We start from the raw sequence: 19,210 nt of genomic DNA, 5'->3' as shown, positions 1-19,210 counted from the left end.
GAAGACACACAAGGACGTGAGGAGAGAGAGCCATGTCGGTGTATAGATGCTTTTGACTTGTTTTCATATTCTAGTTTTACCTACCTAACTACTTACCTACCTTTTTTTTTTTTGTTTATTTATTTTTTTCAAAGGAGTTTCACAAAGAACTCTTTGACGGCTGCAGAAGTCTCTGCATCTTTCTCCAGTTCCGAATCTCAAAAACCAGGAAAGTTGTTTTTAGAATATGATAGTTAGCAAAGAGATCTGTCCACCATAGACCAACGCAATGTAACACCGTGGTTAAAAAACAAACACACAGAAGAACAAACATGTTTTTATGTCAAAGAACGTTCCACTGACAATCATATACTGTACAGAGAACCAAAGGGAAATAAATGTTGTCTTTAATTTTAGTTTGACCTCCCCCCTTTATGTAGCCCAACATACTGCCAATATTCACAGTCTGTGCGCGCTGCATTCCGTTAGGCGCACTGGATCCGTTTCTGTAACGTGAGCGCAGCTGTACACACATCACAAGAGTACTTGAGAAAAACGTGGAAACAACATGTTTCTTTGTCTTTCTGAGTTTGCGTTGTTGTTCGTTCGGTGCCTGTTTGGACGGAATGTTGATAAAGTGATGGAAATTACGATTGTGAGTCCCTTTTTTTTTTTTTTTTTTTTTTTTTTTTTTTTTTTTTTTTTTATATTGTTTTATTTTTAAATTGACCGGACACTCTGTGAGTTTCCTTGCCTGACTTCCTGTCCTGCTCGGTCTTTTCTGTCCAACTTGACGTGTGCTTGAAGCGTGCTCCGTCGAAAATTTACAGTTTATTTGACACGGAGCAGAGCGTAGTGGCGCTGCTGGCACGCGCCAGAGACAGATCTCAGCTCTGGCTGTGGAAACAGGATTATTGACTAGAGTGGCAGCGGACGTTGCTGTAATGTGCTGCGCTGACGGACTATGGTGCGCACAGAGTACATGGAAATTGGCAGTTTGTTTGTTGTTTGGTTTTAGGGTAGCTGAGCTAGGGCTTTCAAATATTTTCAATAGATGATCATTCCCCTTCCCGACCACAAACACACATTTGAGAAACTTCAGCAGCTGAGACAATATGTTCTCCACTTTAGAAACTTCTGCCTCTAGTTAGTCACTTCATCGGGAGCTTCTCAGAGATGTGATGCTTTGATCTGCAGGTGGGAAACGGTACAGGTTCAGACTCCTGTTATAGGAATCTAGTTTTTGTTCAGCCTGTACGAGATAGACCTCCTAGACAAGGTTGCTGTTCAGTGTTTTATCCCTCCTTTCTGAAGGATACAAATGTTTTTTCTAGATCAGTGCTGATCAGCTCCAGTCCTGAAAGTCCAACTGTAAAAGACCAGAACAGAATCTTCACACTCTTTAATCATTTAATTACCAAACTGATGTTCATTATCACTGGAGGATAAAACCACCAAGTCCATTCTCTCACCCCGAATCCTCACCTCCAACCCTTTTGTGTAGGTTTATTCAATCAGGATGGATTAGGGGTGTTTTAAAGCTAAAATTGTATAACTCCTGCTTAAGTTCATAATCAAAGTGATTGTTAATACAAGTTTGAAAACCTAACCTTTTATCCTCCTTGATCTTCTCACACTGATAAGATTCCCATCAGACTAAGAATCTCTGACAGTCTGTGGATGCGTCTCCAGACTAAAGTCAAATATTGGGTCGCTCAGGACTGGAGTTAAAAGGCACTGATCGTTAATACACTGGATTAAATATTCTGTCCTGTCCGTCTCCGTCTGTACAGCCAAGCCCGCCAGAACGCCCAACACAGCGAGTCCTCCCACCCGTCCATCCCCAGGGAGTTCCAGTTGGACCTGGACATGATCGAGATGGACCAGAGCAGGGTGTGTGAGCTGCCCGACCTCGTCCAGCACAAGCTGGATGAGCTGCTGGAGCCCATCATGATCCCCGAACCCAAGTAAACACAAACACAATCAACACAATCAACACACTCGACGTTTAGATATCGTGCTGTTTATTTAACGCAGACAAGAAAACACAGACGTTAATGTGTTTTTGTGTTCACAGGATGCGTTCCGTCTCTCCACACTTTGACGACCTCCACAACAGCACGGCCTCCACGATCAACTTCGTCATCTCTCAGGTGGCGAGTGGTGACATAAACACCAGCATACAGGCGCTGGCACAGGTATGGCACACATACTGTATACAAACTCTGGTTATGCCAAAATCCTAAATTATATTGCAGTCTGACTACACCAAACTGTTGTCACTGTGACGGCAACACAGCCTATTTTTACTCATATTCAGAAAAATTACTGTTAGAATGTCACTACATCCTGTCTTACATTTAGTGAAAAGCACAAACAGAAAAAAGGCCACTGGAGGGAGCCTGACGTCATTTCCAACTCGATGTCCATCGTTTAATTCTTGATTAAAAATCAGTCATCTTCAATAAACACATACAGAATGCCAGATGTATAGACTACTACATAAGGTAAAAAAACGAGCTTGTATATGAAACACATAAAACTAGACATGACAGGTTCACACATACACACACGGTTGAACTGTGTGGCTTACCCTGATTCCTCGTCGCCATTCACCTGTGATGTCCTTTTCTAGTTGCCTGTGGCTGTGATTACCGCCTATGCCCAGGAAGCAGCTACGTGTGTTTACCTGACTTACCACACACAAACACACTACAACACACGTCAAATCTGCGACAACACATGATATCACAATTAATATTCATAGTTTCCAAAAATGTATGCTCAATCCATCTTTATTTGTCTGGGGCCAATTCATAACAAACGTTATCTCACACTTTAAGAAAAGGTCAAGACTGTTCTTTTTAATGCTGCTATAGAGTTAGACTATTGGTGTAACTGGCACATATCTCTCCTTCTCTCTTAATGTTGGGTGTTTGTAACATAGCAATGAGTAAGGTCTTTTGTAGAGTAATTGGCGCTATACAAATAAAGATTGATTGATTTACAAAGACCCTACATGAATCCACCATGTGCACAGCCTCTTCGCAACACTTAACAAAGTTACAATGGCAAGAAAAACTTTCTTTTTAAGAGGCAGAAACTTCAAGCACAACCAGACTCATGATGAACAGTCATCTGCTGAGACTGTGTTTGGCTTGGAGAGGGAATAGAGGGCGAAACAGAGAGACGAACAAACAGCTAATAAAACTTTGGTGAAAATCAATCATTAACTTTACTTAAACCATCATCAGGGTACATTTGAGACAATGACATACAAACATTCTGTAAATGATACAGAGAGCGTGGTAGGATCTCAATTACTATCAAATGATCACGTAGAGTGAAAGGATCAGTCAGTCAAGAAAGAGCTTATGGTGCATTGTAGTAGTCTGTTGCAAAGAAAAAGAAAGATGGAGGAGATTTGTCAGTATTGCCACCAGGTGAGACTCAATGGTAGCACACACTGAAGCCAATGTTCCTGCTGCTTTATAGACTTTTTGTTGATTGCGTATGTCTTTGTTTCACTCCTGAATCCAGTGAACTGGTTGTTCAGTCAGGTCTTTACCAACAGAACTGTAAATCCTTTGAAGGACCGTAGTGAAGCAGTGTGTGCCCTTTCTGCTTATTGTGGGCCTGACAGCCTAATGTTGAGCTGAAACAGAATATAAAGCTCCCTATATATATAACTTTCTGTGCATTGTAGCGGCTTCAAGGTGAGATCAGCAGTGTGTGTATTCTCTGTCCCTGCAGATCGACGAGGTGTTGCTGCAGGAGGACAAAGCAGAAGTCATGTCGGGTCACATCGATCAGTTCCTCATCGCCACCTTCATGCAGCTGAGGCTCATCTACAGCACACACATGGCCGACGACCGGCTGCCCAAGAAGGACATCATCCGACTGTACAGCTGCATCATTGGAAACATGCTCTCTGTGAGTCACTGATGTGTGTGTCTGTGTGGTTTATTAAGATCCTAAGAGTGAGGAGACACTCACATTGGCTTCTTTTTGTTCTGTTTATCTCAGCTGTTCTCCATGGAGTCTCTGGCCAGAGAGGCGTCTATGGGCGTGCTGAAGGACCTCATGCACGGCCTGATCACTCTGATGTTGGACGGCAGAGTGGAGGACATAGAAGACGGACAGCAGCTCATCAGGTCTGTCAACCTGCTGGTCATCAGAGTCCTGGAGAAGTCTGACCAGACCAACATGATCAGGTTGGTAGCGAGAAATTTCACTTTCCATTAGCTCTGGACGGTTGAATTATTCCAGTCATTTGTGTATTTGTTTAAAGAAAGAGTGTACTACTTTTTTGATCCAGTAGATGTCGCCCTCAAGCACCAGTATGAAACCAAAACAAAATGCTGTTAGGCGACGCATCCTTTATTCTGAAGCCTCCGCTCTTCTCCAGCCACACACCTCCAACCCCTCTCCCTTTGCGTTCACACAAAGGAGTGATCATATGGACTGCTGCAAAATTAAGCACCAATAGGGCAAGCGGCAGACAAAATTGTACTCGGCTCAAACTTCAAATTGCCTGTGGCCTGCATTGTTGTTAGCAGGCTAATGTTAGTGCACACATTTATTTGATCAGTATATGCATCCTGCAGAAATTGTGTATTTCTGCAGGATGCTTAAAAATATTGTAAAAATAAAAGATCAATGATAGAAATCTCAACAGAAGGGTTGAGGTCGTCTGTGAAGGCCGTTCTTAAATGCACAAATAAAATCATATTATTTTCTGAAATGCTTTTTGTGCCCGTGTGAAGCACTTTGAAGGCAAGGCAAGATTAACTGTGTAGCACCTTTCAGACACCAGGCAATTCAGAGTCCACTTTTACAAGTAGATAATACCTTGTGATGGTTTGTTTAATACATTCAGAACATTATACTGTCAAATGCTTCAACCAAACTGACAACATTAAGGGCAGAAAGAGAAAAACATGTCTCTGAGCAACAGTACACAATAATTTCTGGACTCATATTAATGGAAAAATAAAGTTAGAATGAAAAAAGGTCCATGTGAAACCTGATGCTTATCTTTGAAGTTTTAAATTCTCTCTATAAATAAATAAATTGTCCTCAGAAATGTGGAATAGACAACCTGATGATCCCTCCGATTGTTTCGATGTTTTGCTTTCCATGTGTTATTGTTTTATTAGTAAACACTGAATAAGACATATCTTCAGCTTTTAATGAACACACTGTCTCTCCTCCCTCTCTGCAGCGCTCTGCTGGTTTTGCTACAGGACAGTTTAGTCGCAACCGCTGGTCCCCCCATGTTCTCTGACCTGGTTATGAAGGTAAGGAGTGTGACAGCAGCACATGAGAAACACTTCTGACTCAGCTGTAGACTAACTCATATGTGTTTGTGTGTGTGTGTTTTTTTTTAAGTGTCTGTGGAGGATTATCCGCTTCCTCCCAGAGACCATCGACAGCATCAACCTGGACCGAATTCTACTAGACGTCCACAACTTCATGAAGGTTTTCCCCAAAGAGAAACTCAAGCAGCTCAAGAACGACGTCCCCCACAGAACCCTGAAGACCCTGTTACACACACTCTGCAAGCTCACCGGGCCCAAGGTAACACACACACACTGACAAACGCATCACACAGAAATGCAGCTTTTAAATTCTACTGGGTGTTTTGGTTTTAAACTCTTTCATATATCTTTGCTTCCCCTTGAAATGTAATCTCTCATTGTATAAATGTGTTCATAAACAGATCCTGGACCACTTATCAATGATCGAGAATCGTAACGAGTCCGAGTTGGAGGCTCATCTGAGGCGGGTGGTTAAACTCCCTGGAAACCTCTCAGGGCACAAGGGTGACCGTGGCAACGAGAAGGGCGGTCTGCGCATGGTGAGCAACGCCAACACATCAGTCCACATTTTAACATCCTGTTTCTTCATGATGAATGAGTGAACATGTAGCTTCAAGGGGAAGTCTGAACCTGGTCCTAGCTCCGAGATGTAGAAGACACAAAGTTATCTTTTGAGCGAATGTGTCTAATGAAATCACACTGAGACGAGACCGTTTGTCAAAGAGGACACAAATCCACAAACAGCTGTAATGTCAAAGCCTCCAGACTTCATTGACACCTCTTTGATTTAAAAATGGCAGAATTCAGGAGTTGTTGGTGTACTGCCAACTTGATCAATGAGATTTGTTAAATTGTGTTACCAAGGTAACATTACAGATCAAGCTAACATTTGTAGAAATATGTTTTGGCTTTCTCTCTAAAGAGAGACAGGACGTTTAGCGGGGGGTGAGGGTTTGGTGATGACATACAGCGTGGGGTCAGGATGGGTAAAACTCGCAAGGACATTGCTTCTGTATACGGGGCCATCAAGTTACCTGATGAACTCCAGGAAATGTACTGTAAAATAAAATTGCTATTTTATGTCCATTGAGTCTGCCTGATGGAGCAATCAAGTAAAGCTATGTTTTAGAATGCAGGATTTACCCATGATAGATGCAATGATGATGAATTTGTCTCTTTTTATGTTATGTCTCCAGGATGATCGAATGTCAAAGTCAAAGGTCAGTGACATCCTGTCTGAAATCTTCAAGAAGATCGGCTCCAAGGAGAACACTAAAGAGGTTAGATCCGATCTGCAATCAAGTCATAAAATCATATTTCCATTAAGAACAGAAGGTCAACCCTGGATGACGTGAATGTGTGATCAATGTGTCCGATCTTCTTTTTCAGGGTTTGACGGAGTTGTATGAATACAAACAGAAGTACTCGGATGCAGACCTGGAGCCCTTCCTCAAAAACACGTCGCAGTTCTTCCAGAGCTACGTGGAGAGAGGCCTCCGCATGATCGAGTCCGAGAGGGAGGGCAAGGCTCGCATCCAGACCTCTGCAGGTACAACTGACATCTCTCACTGTGTACGTGTGTTCAGAAGAAAGGGCGGTAGTGTGTATTAACCATGCTTTGTATGTGTGTGTCTGCAGTGATCCCTCAGCACGGTGTGGACTCCAGTCTGAGCAGTAACAATGAAGAGCTGAAACCAGCGGTTTACTACGAGAGACTGAAAATCCTTAGACAGAGACAGGGCCTGGAAAACAACGCCAGGGTGAGTGCACACACACTAAAGTAAAAAATTGCATTGGGATGTAAATATGAAGTTTCTCTGATAATTAAACAGCAGCACTCCTGAGTCATATAAGCCACATTATTCTAGAAGCTAACCCTTCCATTCTCCGTCCCCGCTCTCTCCACCTGCAGCAGGGCATCGTAGGAGGCGAGGACGAGCCCCAGCACCGACCTCCCATCTCATCCCTGCTCTCCTCCAAGCCGTCGGTGGCCTCCTCCACCGACATGCTCAACAGCAAGCTGTCTCAGCTCAAAGAGTCCCGAGAGCTGTACCAACAGGAACACAACACACACTCCCACTCCCCGACGCACACACACACCCGCTCCGCCTCGCCTGCGGCCAACCTGGACGACCTGAAGAAGCGTCTGGAGAGAATAAAGAGCAACCGGCAGTGAGGAGCCCCCACTATCGCCACCTCATCTCATCTGCAAAAAAAAAAAAAAGCCTGTGGAGTTCAGCTGGTAGAACATCCATCGTCCTTTTCAAAAATCCCTCTGTGTTCATTTTTAATGTGCTGGTAGATGGAGATAGAAAGCACTTCCAGCCCACTCCTCTGTTTCAATAAACCAGGTAGCAACAAACAAAATACACCCTCGAGTTTGAACCTGACTCCACCCACTGTGCCTGTACGTTATTAGAAATAAAACATACCTTAATCTGATTGTATAGTTGGGTACATTCAGATTGATCTAAGGCTGTGACTGGGATTTTTAGCACACACACACACAGCTGGACCCAATTTTAGCTTATAATCAAACTTCACACACACATCATGTTTGTTTGTTTGTGTTGACCATCAGAAGAGATTAACCCCGAGTGAGTCCTAACCTGTGTCAACTGTCGTTCTCAGTCTGTACAGTTTCATCACTCCACCGTGTCCCAGCCTCCAAACTCCACTGTAGTATAATGACATAGTGAATTTACCCTCCTCCTCCTCTCTGTTTTAGAATCACCACACAAAATGTTTGTACATATTTAAATGTTGTTAACCACTTTAAAACGTCATGAAGAGCGTCTTGTGTGGCTGCAGGGGGGAAGCGACTGACAGGTTGTTTGTTCCTGTTAAACCATAATGCACCACGTCGCTGCTGCTGCTGCTTCTGCTGCTGCTGTGTTTGGAAGGAGAAACACTGCTGTAAATAGCTGAGGAAGCTGTGTAAATGCAGTGCTGGACTGCCCCCTTGTGGCTGAAGCTGGTACCACTCTTAAATGTCAGTGATGGCAGCTGAAGTCCAGTCTGTGAAAAAAAAACACACAAATCAGTGACTGTTATTTGGTGGCAAGGTTATAAAAACAACTCTGCAAACTGGACTTCAAGCTCCAGCATTTACTTGAATAAACAAGTGAGTTTAACTGCATTTACACAGTGGAGAGAAGCCCTCTGTTTTCTTTCTGCTGACTGTAGAAACCACAGCTGTGTAGACTTTAACGGGCGTGTTCAGTCAGGGTAACATGTGTATCCTTTTTTATTTTATTTTTCATTCTGAAAGAGTTATGTGGCCTTTCTGTACATGGTTGTTCAAAGGCAGTGGTCTTTTAGTCCTTATATTTAAAGTGGCATTGTTATTTTAAAATCTGAGTTCTTTTAGTACTTATTTTGGGGTCTAAATGATCAGACGTTATGGCTTCATATTTGTAGATTGCTTCTGTTGCAGCAGCAAAATAGTCAGAGCTGTTTGCTACATCGCTTCCTTTCAAACGAACAAACTTCATTAACAAAGGTGGTTGAAGAAGAAAAAAATGGAAGAACTTTGGAGTTGCTGTTAAGCCGCTGCTTTCTTCTGCACAGTTATTTCTGTTTTTGTTAAAGGAATTTGGTAGAGTCGGGCTGTGATTCGTTTAGACCCCAAAATATGTTAAATACATATCCCCAGGTTAAAAATACAGAAAACCTTTAAAGTTAAACAGTTTTTAATAACTGCTGAAGTGGCACAAATGAGCGTTAGCTGCCGTTACTGTCCAGCCAGTCGGCACGGAGATTCTGTCCCCTATTTCATCAGGCAGTGGAGACCAAGCAGAGGCGTACACCGGTGTGTTTAGGTTGTGTGTTTGATTGTTTAGTGGGTTGACATATGGCTGTAAATACTGTACGTAATGTCCTCCATTAACACCTCCCTTCAGTTATTTAACAGCAGCCACTCTGATGTGTTTGTAGGCTTTTAAAGAGCATGGCATGAAGTCAGTGATTGTTTTTATTTCCTCATGTAAATAAAGTTTTCATGAATAAAAACCCTCTGTTTAATAAAGCCATTGTTTTACTGATGAAGACCACGATGAGGAGGATGATGATGGTCATGACCCTGTCAGTCATCTGCTCAGTAGCTGAATGTTAAGTAAGAAATATTAATAACATTGTTTTTGTATTTAATTCCGATGTCAGTACGCGTTCATTGTTGCTCCAGCTTTCCTTGTATAATCCATAGTGGAAAATGGCAATAAAGTCTTGTTGTTTTTTTTAACAATCCATCCTGTTTGCTGATTTTTTTTGTTTTGGTCTAATTTATTACCGCTGCATCTCTTTTTTAGATCTATTACTTGGGTCTGGTTTCAGTGTGTTGACATCTTACCTTTGAACGTGAGCAGCAGGAACACACCTCTTCTAAAACTTGAAGCTGTTCCTGAGAACAGATTTTTGCCTTTGAAGAAATTTTTAGTTGGTAATGAAACAGACTGAAGTTAATATTGATGCAGCTTTAAAAAGCTATGAGAGCAAAAGAGACCATCAGCATAAATATTGACTATTTCTATATACCGTAGTTATTTTGAATGCCTGTAGTGTCTGCCAGAGGGTTCTGTAGGGTTCAGAGGGTATGTCAGATGTAGTGATCAACAGAACACTGATGAAACATCTTTTTTTCCTTTTTATTTTACATTTTCCAAGATAAAGGCCCAAACTCGATGTCCACCCTCACACACATACTGACTTTCATGTGCGTTCCCGCTAAGTCTGTGAGGGCTCAGGGAGGATATTGAGATTCAGCCAAACACTCTGGGTGAGTGATACATTTGACTTTAAAGAAAGCAGGATTAATATTCAGTAAAAAAAAAATTCCACTTTGTCCACAGGGGTTACAGAAATGTTGCTCAAATGACATTTTAATTCTGAAGAACAGTCATTTGAGTCAGAAATTATTCTTCAGTTAATATTTAGAAAGTTGTTACATAAAGTCAGGGGAAGAGGGGGGGGGGGGGGGGGGTATATATGTCTGAAAGAAGCAGATCTATCAGGAGGGGAAAATGTGGTTGGAACAACTTATTGGTAATGTTGACCTACTGGTACCTCTGAAAAGAAAGAAATGTAGCATAAAAAAGGTCAATCACAGTCCAAATTTATTTCTGTCAGTCACTAAGAATAATAATCTGGACGTACTTTGAATGGACTCAGTTGGCTACAGGGATTATTTTGCAGACATTACAACTTGTCTTGTGCAAGCATGCTCACACAATCTACTGGAGCAATTGCAAAAAAAAAAAAAAGAAGTGTACCCAGTAGTCGTTAAGACTCTGAAATGTGTAAAAATGAGGGCTGTCGGCACTAACGAGTTAATCACAGCTAACGTCTGAAATTAATGCATGCATTTTTTAATCCCATACTATTGTGTCACAGTGTCTCCCTATAGTCACAGTGATGGAAAAGAACAACACTGCTGCATCTTTGAATGTTTAATTAAAACATTTAAAAACCTCTAAGAAGGCTCAGCTGACAAGTCAAAATATAGACCACCTTATGACATCAGACATTTCCCTTGCTGACTGTTCCTTTGAGCTGTTTTCATTCATTTAGTTTCTTTTTTCAGTGGTTAAAGGTGCACTATATATATTTGGTAGTGAAATTTGAAAGTTTGAGAAGTATGCTATATTTTCTGAACTAAATACACAAACTTTATTCAAAGGAAAAAATGGGTCCCTGGAAACACTGTTTGGAGCTAAAAAGTTACCAGGAGAGTTATGGTTTCACTCTTGCTGGCCCTCCCCCATAACTTTTCGCATCGCATTTTATCTGCAAACAGTGTAACAAACACCACATTTTCCTCTGAGGACAGTTTGTGTATAGAGTTATGAGCTTATACCACATAATCTGTACATTTCTCCAATTCTCACATTTCTCTACCAAAACTACACAGTGCACCTTTAAGTAAATGTCGTCATAAAAAAACGTGAATCATTTGACAGCGCTGGTAATATATATATATATAATATATGACCAGTCTTAAAATACCACTAGAATAAACCTTTAACTCTAATGTTCCATGGATTATATTTGAGGAGGATACTAAACATCATCACACAGTGAGACTTTTTAAAATTGGTTATATCAAGTTTTATTAGAAATATAAAGAATACAAATATATGAAAAGAAAACATTTGAATATTTAATAGTTTTGATCATTTCAATCTACAAATATCTAAAACAGCTCAGTGTACCTCATATATAGATAAACTGAACTACATATTAAAGTGATATAAACAACATTGTACAGAAACATGGCACTGAGGGGGTAAGGCTGAGAAAACACAGCTGTGTATGGAGCCCATTCAAAGACTCTGTTTATTTACATCAAACCAACAGTGTCCATAACTCTATGAGACTGTGATTTCTTCACTTTCTGACTCGGACTGTTTGCTCGACTCTGACGGAGAGGAGGAACTGTGATGATGATGATGATGATGATGACGATGATGTTGGTGCTGTTGGCTATGCAACTCCTGGCTTTCCAGCTGTGATTGGCTGATGGGTGCATTCCTGTCCAAACTCTGGCAATAAGTGCTGCCTACGTCCGTGAGGTCTGGGTGGGGGTTGGTTTTGGTGGGCAGGGTCTGTTGTCGACATCCGCCCGTTGACAGCAGCTCTCTCTCTTTGGAGTTTCTCCATTTCATCCTCCTGTTCTGAAACCAGATCTTCACCTTCACGGGACACAGAAAAATACAACAATATTAAGATCAATAAGATCACTCTGACCTGGTCACAGCTGGTCTGGGGTCAGTACAGGCAACGTTTAAAAGACATTTACAGTATTTTAAGACTTGGCCTTTTGTTTATTACATATTTTGGGATTTAAATGACAATAGGAACAAAAAAATGGTCATTGCTTGAGTAGATTGCTTCACCCTGCAGTGAAGATAAAGTCTGATAAGTAATCTTTCTCAGCAAATTCATTGGATCAAAGTACTTTAACTAAAAGTGCTTGTTTATGAAGCTTACAAGCTTAAACTGTCCCTCTTAGAAATGGAGAAATGATCCCTGCAGAGATAGAAATTTATGTTCAGGTTTAGGTTTAAAAAGGTTTAAAACCATCTTATCTCAACAAAGTGGTCTATCATCCTCTCAATATTATTCAGAGTGGTTTTAAATCAATCTGATGGTCTTCAGTGTGTACCTGGGAGTCTTTCAGTCCCAGTTTATTGGCCAGTTTCTTCCTGTCGGGTTTGCTGATGTATTTCTGCTTCTGGAAAGTTCTCTCCAGCGCCTTCCTCTGGAGGTCTGAGAACACGGCCCGCCGAAGCATGCCCCTCCTGGGCTTCCCTCTGGGGGCCAGGGGCCAGGAGAACGTGCCTGGTACAGGAACCACAGAGGAGGAGGCTGGAGGGGAAAAAAACAGTCATGAGTACTTCCTGTCATGAAGAAGTAATGCTGAACTAATCATGATTCCAACACGTGGAAGAAGAAATCATAACCATCATTAATAAGACATAAGTCATGATGTCAACAAAGAGCAGCCAGTACTTCTAAGTAGTTCAGTCCAGAATGGTTTGTTCTTGTTTTGACCAGAGAAAGGCACCCCCACACTGCCATTTTGGACACCCCTCGTTTTTTACTAGGCAAACAGCAAATCAACAGGTGTTGCAGCGATGGTGGTGAAAGGATGAAAATCCTCTGCATTTTTCTAAAAAGCTCCAGAACCAGAAACGTGGTAAAACTGGGATAAATATTGGAGATGCTTGTGAAAAAAATCGAGAGATGTTCGACCGAAGAAAGGTTTTAAGACGGATGCAGAGCTGGCTAAACACTGAAGCTTCAGTAATCGCGACATGGCAACCTGCGTACGCATTGACTCAAGAGAGGAGGGGGGGGGGGGGGGGGGGGGGGCGCTCTCTCCAATGAGTTACATATTATGGCCCCTTTGATGTGCATTACTGATTATGATCATGAATACATGCATGCATTTATGCTTTTTTGGTGCATACATTTCTGAACAAATTTATGGTCATTCGTGACTGTAAAGCGTTACCCACAAAATATGTGTGCCATTTTTAACTTTCAAAAGATCAGTTACAATGTAGCTCAAATGTATTTATGTATTTGAAGGTTTAAAAATGTATCTTGATTAACTGGCATTGGTTTGCTTTTCTTCTTTTCTTTTTTTAAACTCTTTTATGTCAAAACAAGAACCAATTGAAAATGTACCCAAAGCCATATACAATGTGAAGTTTTTGTTTTAATTATAGGTGCTTGAAAAGCAGCTTTTTAATGTATAAATGTTTGAATTTCACAAGTTACTCGCTGCTTTAACTTCACTTTCTCCTAAACTTTGTTGTTCTGAGAAAAAAGCATCACTCACACACCAGCTCCCCGATGCTGCCCATAATATACTTGTTCTGCCTGAAATCTGGTGTTTAAAAGCCCAATTTGTCGGCCAGTGGAAACACAGCCTATGCTAATGAGCCGGGCTCTCCAAAGCTGCGCTCACACTGCCTCTAATGAAGCATGAAGGGGGATTGTATGGGCTGCAAATGCACAGAGAAAGGTGATTGTGTTGTAATGAATTGAGTGGAAAAGGCCGTCGACAGGCCAGTATATTACAGGCCCATTAAAGACAGGTCAGTATAATGTAGAGCTGCTGGAGAGTCTTCACTTCAGCTTCAGAGGGCACAGAGTGCTTACCGCTGTTTATAGAGTCACACACACAGATCATGTCACACAGATGCTCTGTCCAAAGACACACACATTTATGTATAGTTTGTGTTTTACTTGATTAGTATACTGGGGAATAAATTCAAGAAAAAATCCAGGTCAAGATCGATTGATGTAGAGGAGAACTTCTGAGATCTTCATGGAATGTGTGTGCGTGTGTGTGTTGTGTGTGTTGTTTGTGTGTGTGTGTGTGTGTGTGTGTGTGTGTGTGTGTGTGTGTGTGTGTGTGTGTGTGTGTGTGTGTGTGTGTGTGTGTGTGTGTGTGTGTGTGTGGTTTAGGCTCCGTTTGGTCATGGTTCTGGGAGCTTTGTGGGCAGGCAGAGGGGGCTTGGTGGGAAAACGAAGGCCGCATGAAGAGGCGCTGCGTTCCCGAGCTGGGAAGATGCCCGCCTCACATTTAGACCATGACAAACGGCACTAATAGGTTGAGAGCGTGACAAACTGGACTAATTTGTAGATTAGGACAACTGGTGCTAATGTCAGCAGTCAGAGTGTTGCCTAAATAGGCCTCCAAATAGGCGGAGCTGATTCTGAAAATGTCCGTGGGGGGATTCCCATACTAAGGAGACCTCATCATCTACATCAGCTTGTGGAAAGAGTTTTCACTTTCGATTCCAGAAGCTGTGAAATCCAAACTTGAGTCTGAAGTGTATGATTCGATTTCTATGAAATAACCTCCACTTATAGGGGATGATATCATCGTTGTGTTTAGTCAATTCATCAGCAAAAACTAGAGTTGAGATCTTCTTAAAATCTTACTGGATTGACATCAAGTGGGCCAAGAAAGAACCCAATAAAAACTGTTCTAGATTTGGATTTGACTAATAAATATTTCACTGAGCTCAAACTGAAACAGATTTTGAACAAGACTCAGCCATGCAGTCATGCTTTAGCTTGTGCTTCCTGTTTTGAGATGTTATATAGTATTTTTGTTGATGTTCCAAAAATCGAATTTATTTAACTCCAAATGGAGCAGCAAGAAATTCAGCCAGTCTCACAGATGACTGGAGATCCTAAAGTATGTACTCATTCAAAAATAGACTTTGAATCATGGATCCAGAATCGTTTTGAATCAAAAATAGATTCTCAATCGAATCGTGAACCCAAGAATCGAAATCGAAATTGAATTGAATCCTAAGACACCCAAAGTTTCCCAGCCCTATTTCTTACCACATCCTGAATATTTGTTGTTGTAGTTTTATTTGATTTAAAGCTCTATCTATGAATGGGGCATTAAGAATAACTTTATGTTACGCATGTTGCAGTGTGTGTCATTTGTTAACACGTTATAAACAAGAACTTTAAACTAATTAGGTGAAAAATCCTTAACATCTTTTTTTACAAGCTGCCATCTTCTTCATATCATTTCAGCCTCAGCCGTTGATACTTATACATTATTTGTATCTGATGTAATACTCAGTCTCCTTCCTCTAATCTAATATGAGAATGATGAGCTAGCTCTCAACACTTCACCTGATGACATGCACGGTTCATTTTGCACATATGGTCCTTTAACAAATAATGACAAAAAATGAAATAACTGTAAGTGAAATAGAGTACAGGAAATATTTTCAGTGAAGAAGTACATTAGCACAGCTGAGTTGATGATGCTTTAGCTAAATGTATTTTAACATAATTTTAGAAGGTTTAAAAATCTATCCGGACAAATAAAGGTTGTGTTGAGATTCACATGATAAAATAATAGACTAAAGGCATGGTCTTTTTTTTGTTTTTAATGTTTTCTAAAAGAGAAATGATGCCCCCTTTTTTTTTGTTTTATTCGATTTTTTTTTTTTTTTTACAATATTTTATTTTATATTTTCATATTAATCTAATATTATGTTAGTCTATGCAATGCTTAAGTGAACCTATGAATCAAGTTTTATGATCACTATTCTTGAATAACACATGATGATAAAAGAACTGAGAGTTTCACGCCTAGAAAACACTTTTCTACATTTAAATCACATTAAACATTTAATCAGAACTAGCTGACAACCTAAATGAATAAGTGAATCAGTATCATTATGAAATGAAAGCACACACCTTTAGAATATGACCTAAGGCACAAAGAAACAAACTGTTAACAGCTTGTTTATTATTTTGACTTATTGTAAGGATATTTATGAATTCATTATCCGTATGATCATTTATGCAACCTATAACATAACATTTACAAACACACACACAAAGCATTAACAAGGCCAACAGGGTTTGTCAGAGAACAAATCTGACTAATCAAAGATGAATACTTACTTTAAAAAAAGAAAAACTGATTTAGAAGTTGTGTAAAGTCTATGACTTATGTAGCCAAGTGAGGAATAAAAAGCCGTAAACTTAAATGTGTTTATGTTAAATAATCTAAAATGGCAATGTACAGGAAAGTGGTAAGACAATAATCCATTTAACGATGTTCAACAAATGCCCTTTTCTCTATTAATAATAATAATAATAATAATAATAATAATAATAATAATAATAATGATAATAATAATGATAATATATAAATCAGCTTTAGATGAACAGTTCAGAAAATATAATGTAATAAATAACATTAATTAATTCAACCTACCTGTGAAGTAGGATGCTCTGAGGAAAGGATGGAGGCTCCCATCAAAAAAAGGCAGAGGTAAAGACTTGGTCTGAAAACTCTGGACTGAGAAACAAAATGGAAAGAAAAACACAATTTAATATAAGATCAGTGACACCCTAAAGCTGGAAACATACATAAATACCACAGACACCAGAAATGCGTCAAAAAGATTCATCATTGAAGAACTGAAGCATCTAACATAACTTCAATATAATAATATAGACATTTTGAAAAAATCCTTACAAGTTATGTCATGCACCACAGCATCCTGCAAACTACGATGTTATGTAATGTAGTCCTATGCTTTTTTTTATTGACCATCCAATGCTTCCCGGGTCTACATATAGGCCTAAATAAATACATTGTATTGAAATATATGAGCAGGGTATAGCATCACCCGCAGAGCTGTTAGTCTAAAAAGGTCGAGAAATAATAATGATAATAAATAAATAAATAAAGGACAGTAGGAGAAAAGATAAATAGCCTTAGTAATAATAGCATTTTGTTCCTAGTCATCCAATTAAGCTTATTAGCCTATCTATCATTATTAATAAGCTAATTAACACTCTTAATCAGCAAGTTCCCTGTTTGCCCCACACACTCACCGCTCCGTGTAGACGGGGCCAGTATCGCACTGACACCGAACTTGAGGTACCCTGAGTCCGGGCAGGCGGTCTGCGGAGAGCCGGGGCTGTTCTGACTCGGCTGACCGGAGTTCTGGAGCACACACCGCTCGGTGCCGTGTCCCAACGCCCGGGAAGAAGCGCCAAGCCCCGGGCCGATGGTGAACATGTCCCCTAAACTTCTAGAAGAGACGGTCCGATGAATGTAGCTGACGGGCTGGCTTAACCGCAGCAAATCTTCAACCAGAAAGCCTGATGGGAGTGAGCGGGTCAGCGGAGAGGAGAGAGCCGCGGGAGGACGCAGTAAGGCCGGGCAGAGAGGAGGCGGCAGGGCGCTGCAGGGAAACATCATGATGGGAAAACTTTTCTTTTTGTTTGATAGTTTTAAATTCAGCTAAAAAGTAATAAGGCACCCTAACAACAAGAACCCACTCTGAGGTCTGAGCGCTCTGTTGTAGTGGTTTTATACACTCCTACTCAAACACACACACTCCTACTCGAACACACACACACACACACACACACACACACACACACACACACACACACACACACACACACACACTCAAGCACACGTGCACGCGCACAAGTTCAACCACCAGCGATGCGCGAGGCTTCTCCGCGTGAAGCTCTCTTTACACAGAGATCAGGATGAGGGGATTGGTCAACGGTCCGCTTATTCACATGTGATTGGACCCCTGTCACACAAAAAACTTAGACTACACAGGCCCGTGGTTCCATCTATCTTATTTATCAGATTGTGTGTGGGCAGATTGATACAGATATTTCATGTCACGGTGCGCACGGCCTGCAAGCACTATTGTTCAAGGTGCCATCATAGCTACAATAACAAAACTTAAGTATAAAAATTACATTATTTTCAAGGCAGTCTGCCCTGTGACAACGCTTCATGAGTTGAACTTTAAAATGTCCACGTGAACGCAGCATGAGGCCACCCGCAAAGAAACAAGCAACAGTTTTCTGTCATGAGATATTTTCTCTCTCAAGAACACATTTTTTTTCTAGTTATGAAGTGATTAGGCTACATGCCTATTTTAATAAAAAATAAAAATAATAGGCTTAGGCTATATTTTCTATTTTCTAACCTTTTTCCAACATGTTCATTCTGAAAACATTCAACATGTTGTAAAACAGTTAGAAAATATAAAAGATAGCCTAAGCCTATTATTATTATTTTTATTTTTTATTAAAATAGGCATGTAGCCTAATCACTTCATAACTAGAAAAAAAATGTGTTGCACCCTTTACTGTGTCCCCTTTGAATTTCATAATGGATGACTGAAGGTTTTAAAAAAATATTTCCCATTTCTAATAATACAGCCTCATTTTATTATTATTATTATTATTATTATTATTATTATTATTATTAATAATAATAATAATAATAATAATAATAATAATAATAATAAAGGACCCTCAGAGACAGACACAGGTTCTCATTAAAAGTGACCTTGGCCTGCTTGCTCTGATCCCGTTAAGCATGAAACAACCTCGGCCGAGCGCCCGCTGTCTGTCCACTCTTTGATCCGGGTCTCCACGTCTGTCAGAGCAGCGTCAGTCTGCACACGAGCTATAAGAGCGTCTATTATCAACGTTTGGGGTTAGATGTGATGATGAATATATTAGACACATTTTCAGTGAATATGTTAGGCCAAAATATATTAGGCTACTACTATTAGGCTAATCAATAAGGGTGATGAGAATTAGTAGGCCTAACTAAGTTACGTCGGCATAACATTAGTTGTTGAAAAAGTAGCCTAAGTAAGTTGAAAAAAAAACCCTGAGGTATAAAAACGTTGCAAAAATTCCTATCATCTATTCTAATACGCCTACAATAAATATGTACTTTACAAACATAAAGCCTATTGTGATTTCAACAGTTATCTGTCATTCTGTTTGAGACTTTCGTTTCCACCACTTGAAGGAGAGTAAGAGACTTAAAGTCAGCTTTGTTCTGATGTCTTTGATCACAGTGATCG

The 19,210-nt window shown here is 40.3% G+C and overlaps 3 protein-coding genes across 4 annotated transcripts in view; 1 reads left to right on the top strand and 2 right to left on the bottom strand.

Annotated features, from left to right (window-relative positions):
• The window catches only part of ckap5 (cytoskeleton associated protein 5), a 36,159-nt gene extending 26,614 nt beyond the window's left edge, over positions 1-9,545 (top strand). For both annotated transcript variants that reach the window (XM_061036363.1, XM_061036362.1), the window contains 11 exons: positions 1,773-1,946; positions 2,057-2,177; positions 3,733-3,912; positions 4,006-4,193; positions 5,204-5,279; positions 5,371-5,559; positions 5,702-5,839; positions 6,497-6,580; positions 6,690-6,849; positions 6,939-7,060; positions 7,213-9,545. In XM_061036363.1, coding sequence (XP_060892346.1) covers positions 1,773-1,946; positions 2,057-2,177; positions 3,733-3,912; positions 4,006-4,193; positions 5,204-5,279; positions 5,371-5,559; positions 5,702-5,839; positions 6,497-6,580; positions 6,690-6,849; positions 6,939-7,060; positions 7,213-7,476 — 1,696 coding nt within the window. In that variant the 3' untranslated portion in view covers positions 7,477-9,545. The remainder of the gene's footprint in view (positions 1-1,772; positions 1,947-2,056; positions 2,178-3,732; positions 3,913-4,005; positions 4,194-5,203; positions 5,280-5,370; positions 5,560-5,701; positions 5,840-6,496; positions 6,581-6,689; positions 6,850-6,938; positions 7,061-7,212) is intronic.
• The window catches only part of LOC132973117 (zinc finger protein 3-like), a 260,609-nt gene that overhangs the window by 30,748 nt on the left and 210,651 nt on the right, over positions 1-19,210 (bottom strand). The gene's annotated exons all lie outside the window — the stretch shown is intronic.
• Positions 11,370-17,802, bottom strand: LOC132973108 (homeobox protein DBX1-B-like). Its single transcript, XM_061036361.1, has 4 exons — positions 17,193-17,802; positions 16,567-16,650; positions 12,460-12,662; positions 11,370-11,986 (listed from the first exon to the last, which is right to left on the bottom strand). The coding sequence occupies exons 1-4, from the start codon at positions 17,560-17,562 to the stop codon at positions 11,663-11,665; spliced, it is 981 nt and encodes a 326-aa protein (XP_060892344.1). The 5' UTR covers positions 17,563-17,802; the 3' UTR covers positions 11,370-11,662.

Source organism: Labrus mixtus, chromosome 4 (genome assembly GCF_963584025.1).
Source record: "Labrus mixtus chromosome 4, fLabMix1.1, whole genome shotgun sequence".
NCBI classification, from domain to species: Eukaryota; Metazoa; Chordata; class Actinopteri; order Labriformes; family Labridae; genus Labrus; species Labrus mixtus.
This window is presented reverse-complemented; position numbering and strand designations above follow the sequence as displayed.

Coding starts and splice junctions, on each gene's coding strand:
- LOC132973108 (XM_061036361.1), bottom strand. CDS start 17,562: ATGATGTTTCCCTGCAGCGCCCTGCCGCCTCCTCTCTGCCCGGCCTTA. Junction 12,663..16,566: donor CAGAGCATCCTACTTCACAG/GTAGGTTGAATT, acceptor TTTCCCCTCCAG/CCTCCTCCTCTGTGGTTCCT. Junction 11,987..12,459: donor TGGGACTGAAAGACTCCCAG/GTACACACTGAA, acceptor TGTCCCGTGAAG/GTGAAGATCTGGTTTCAGAA.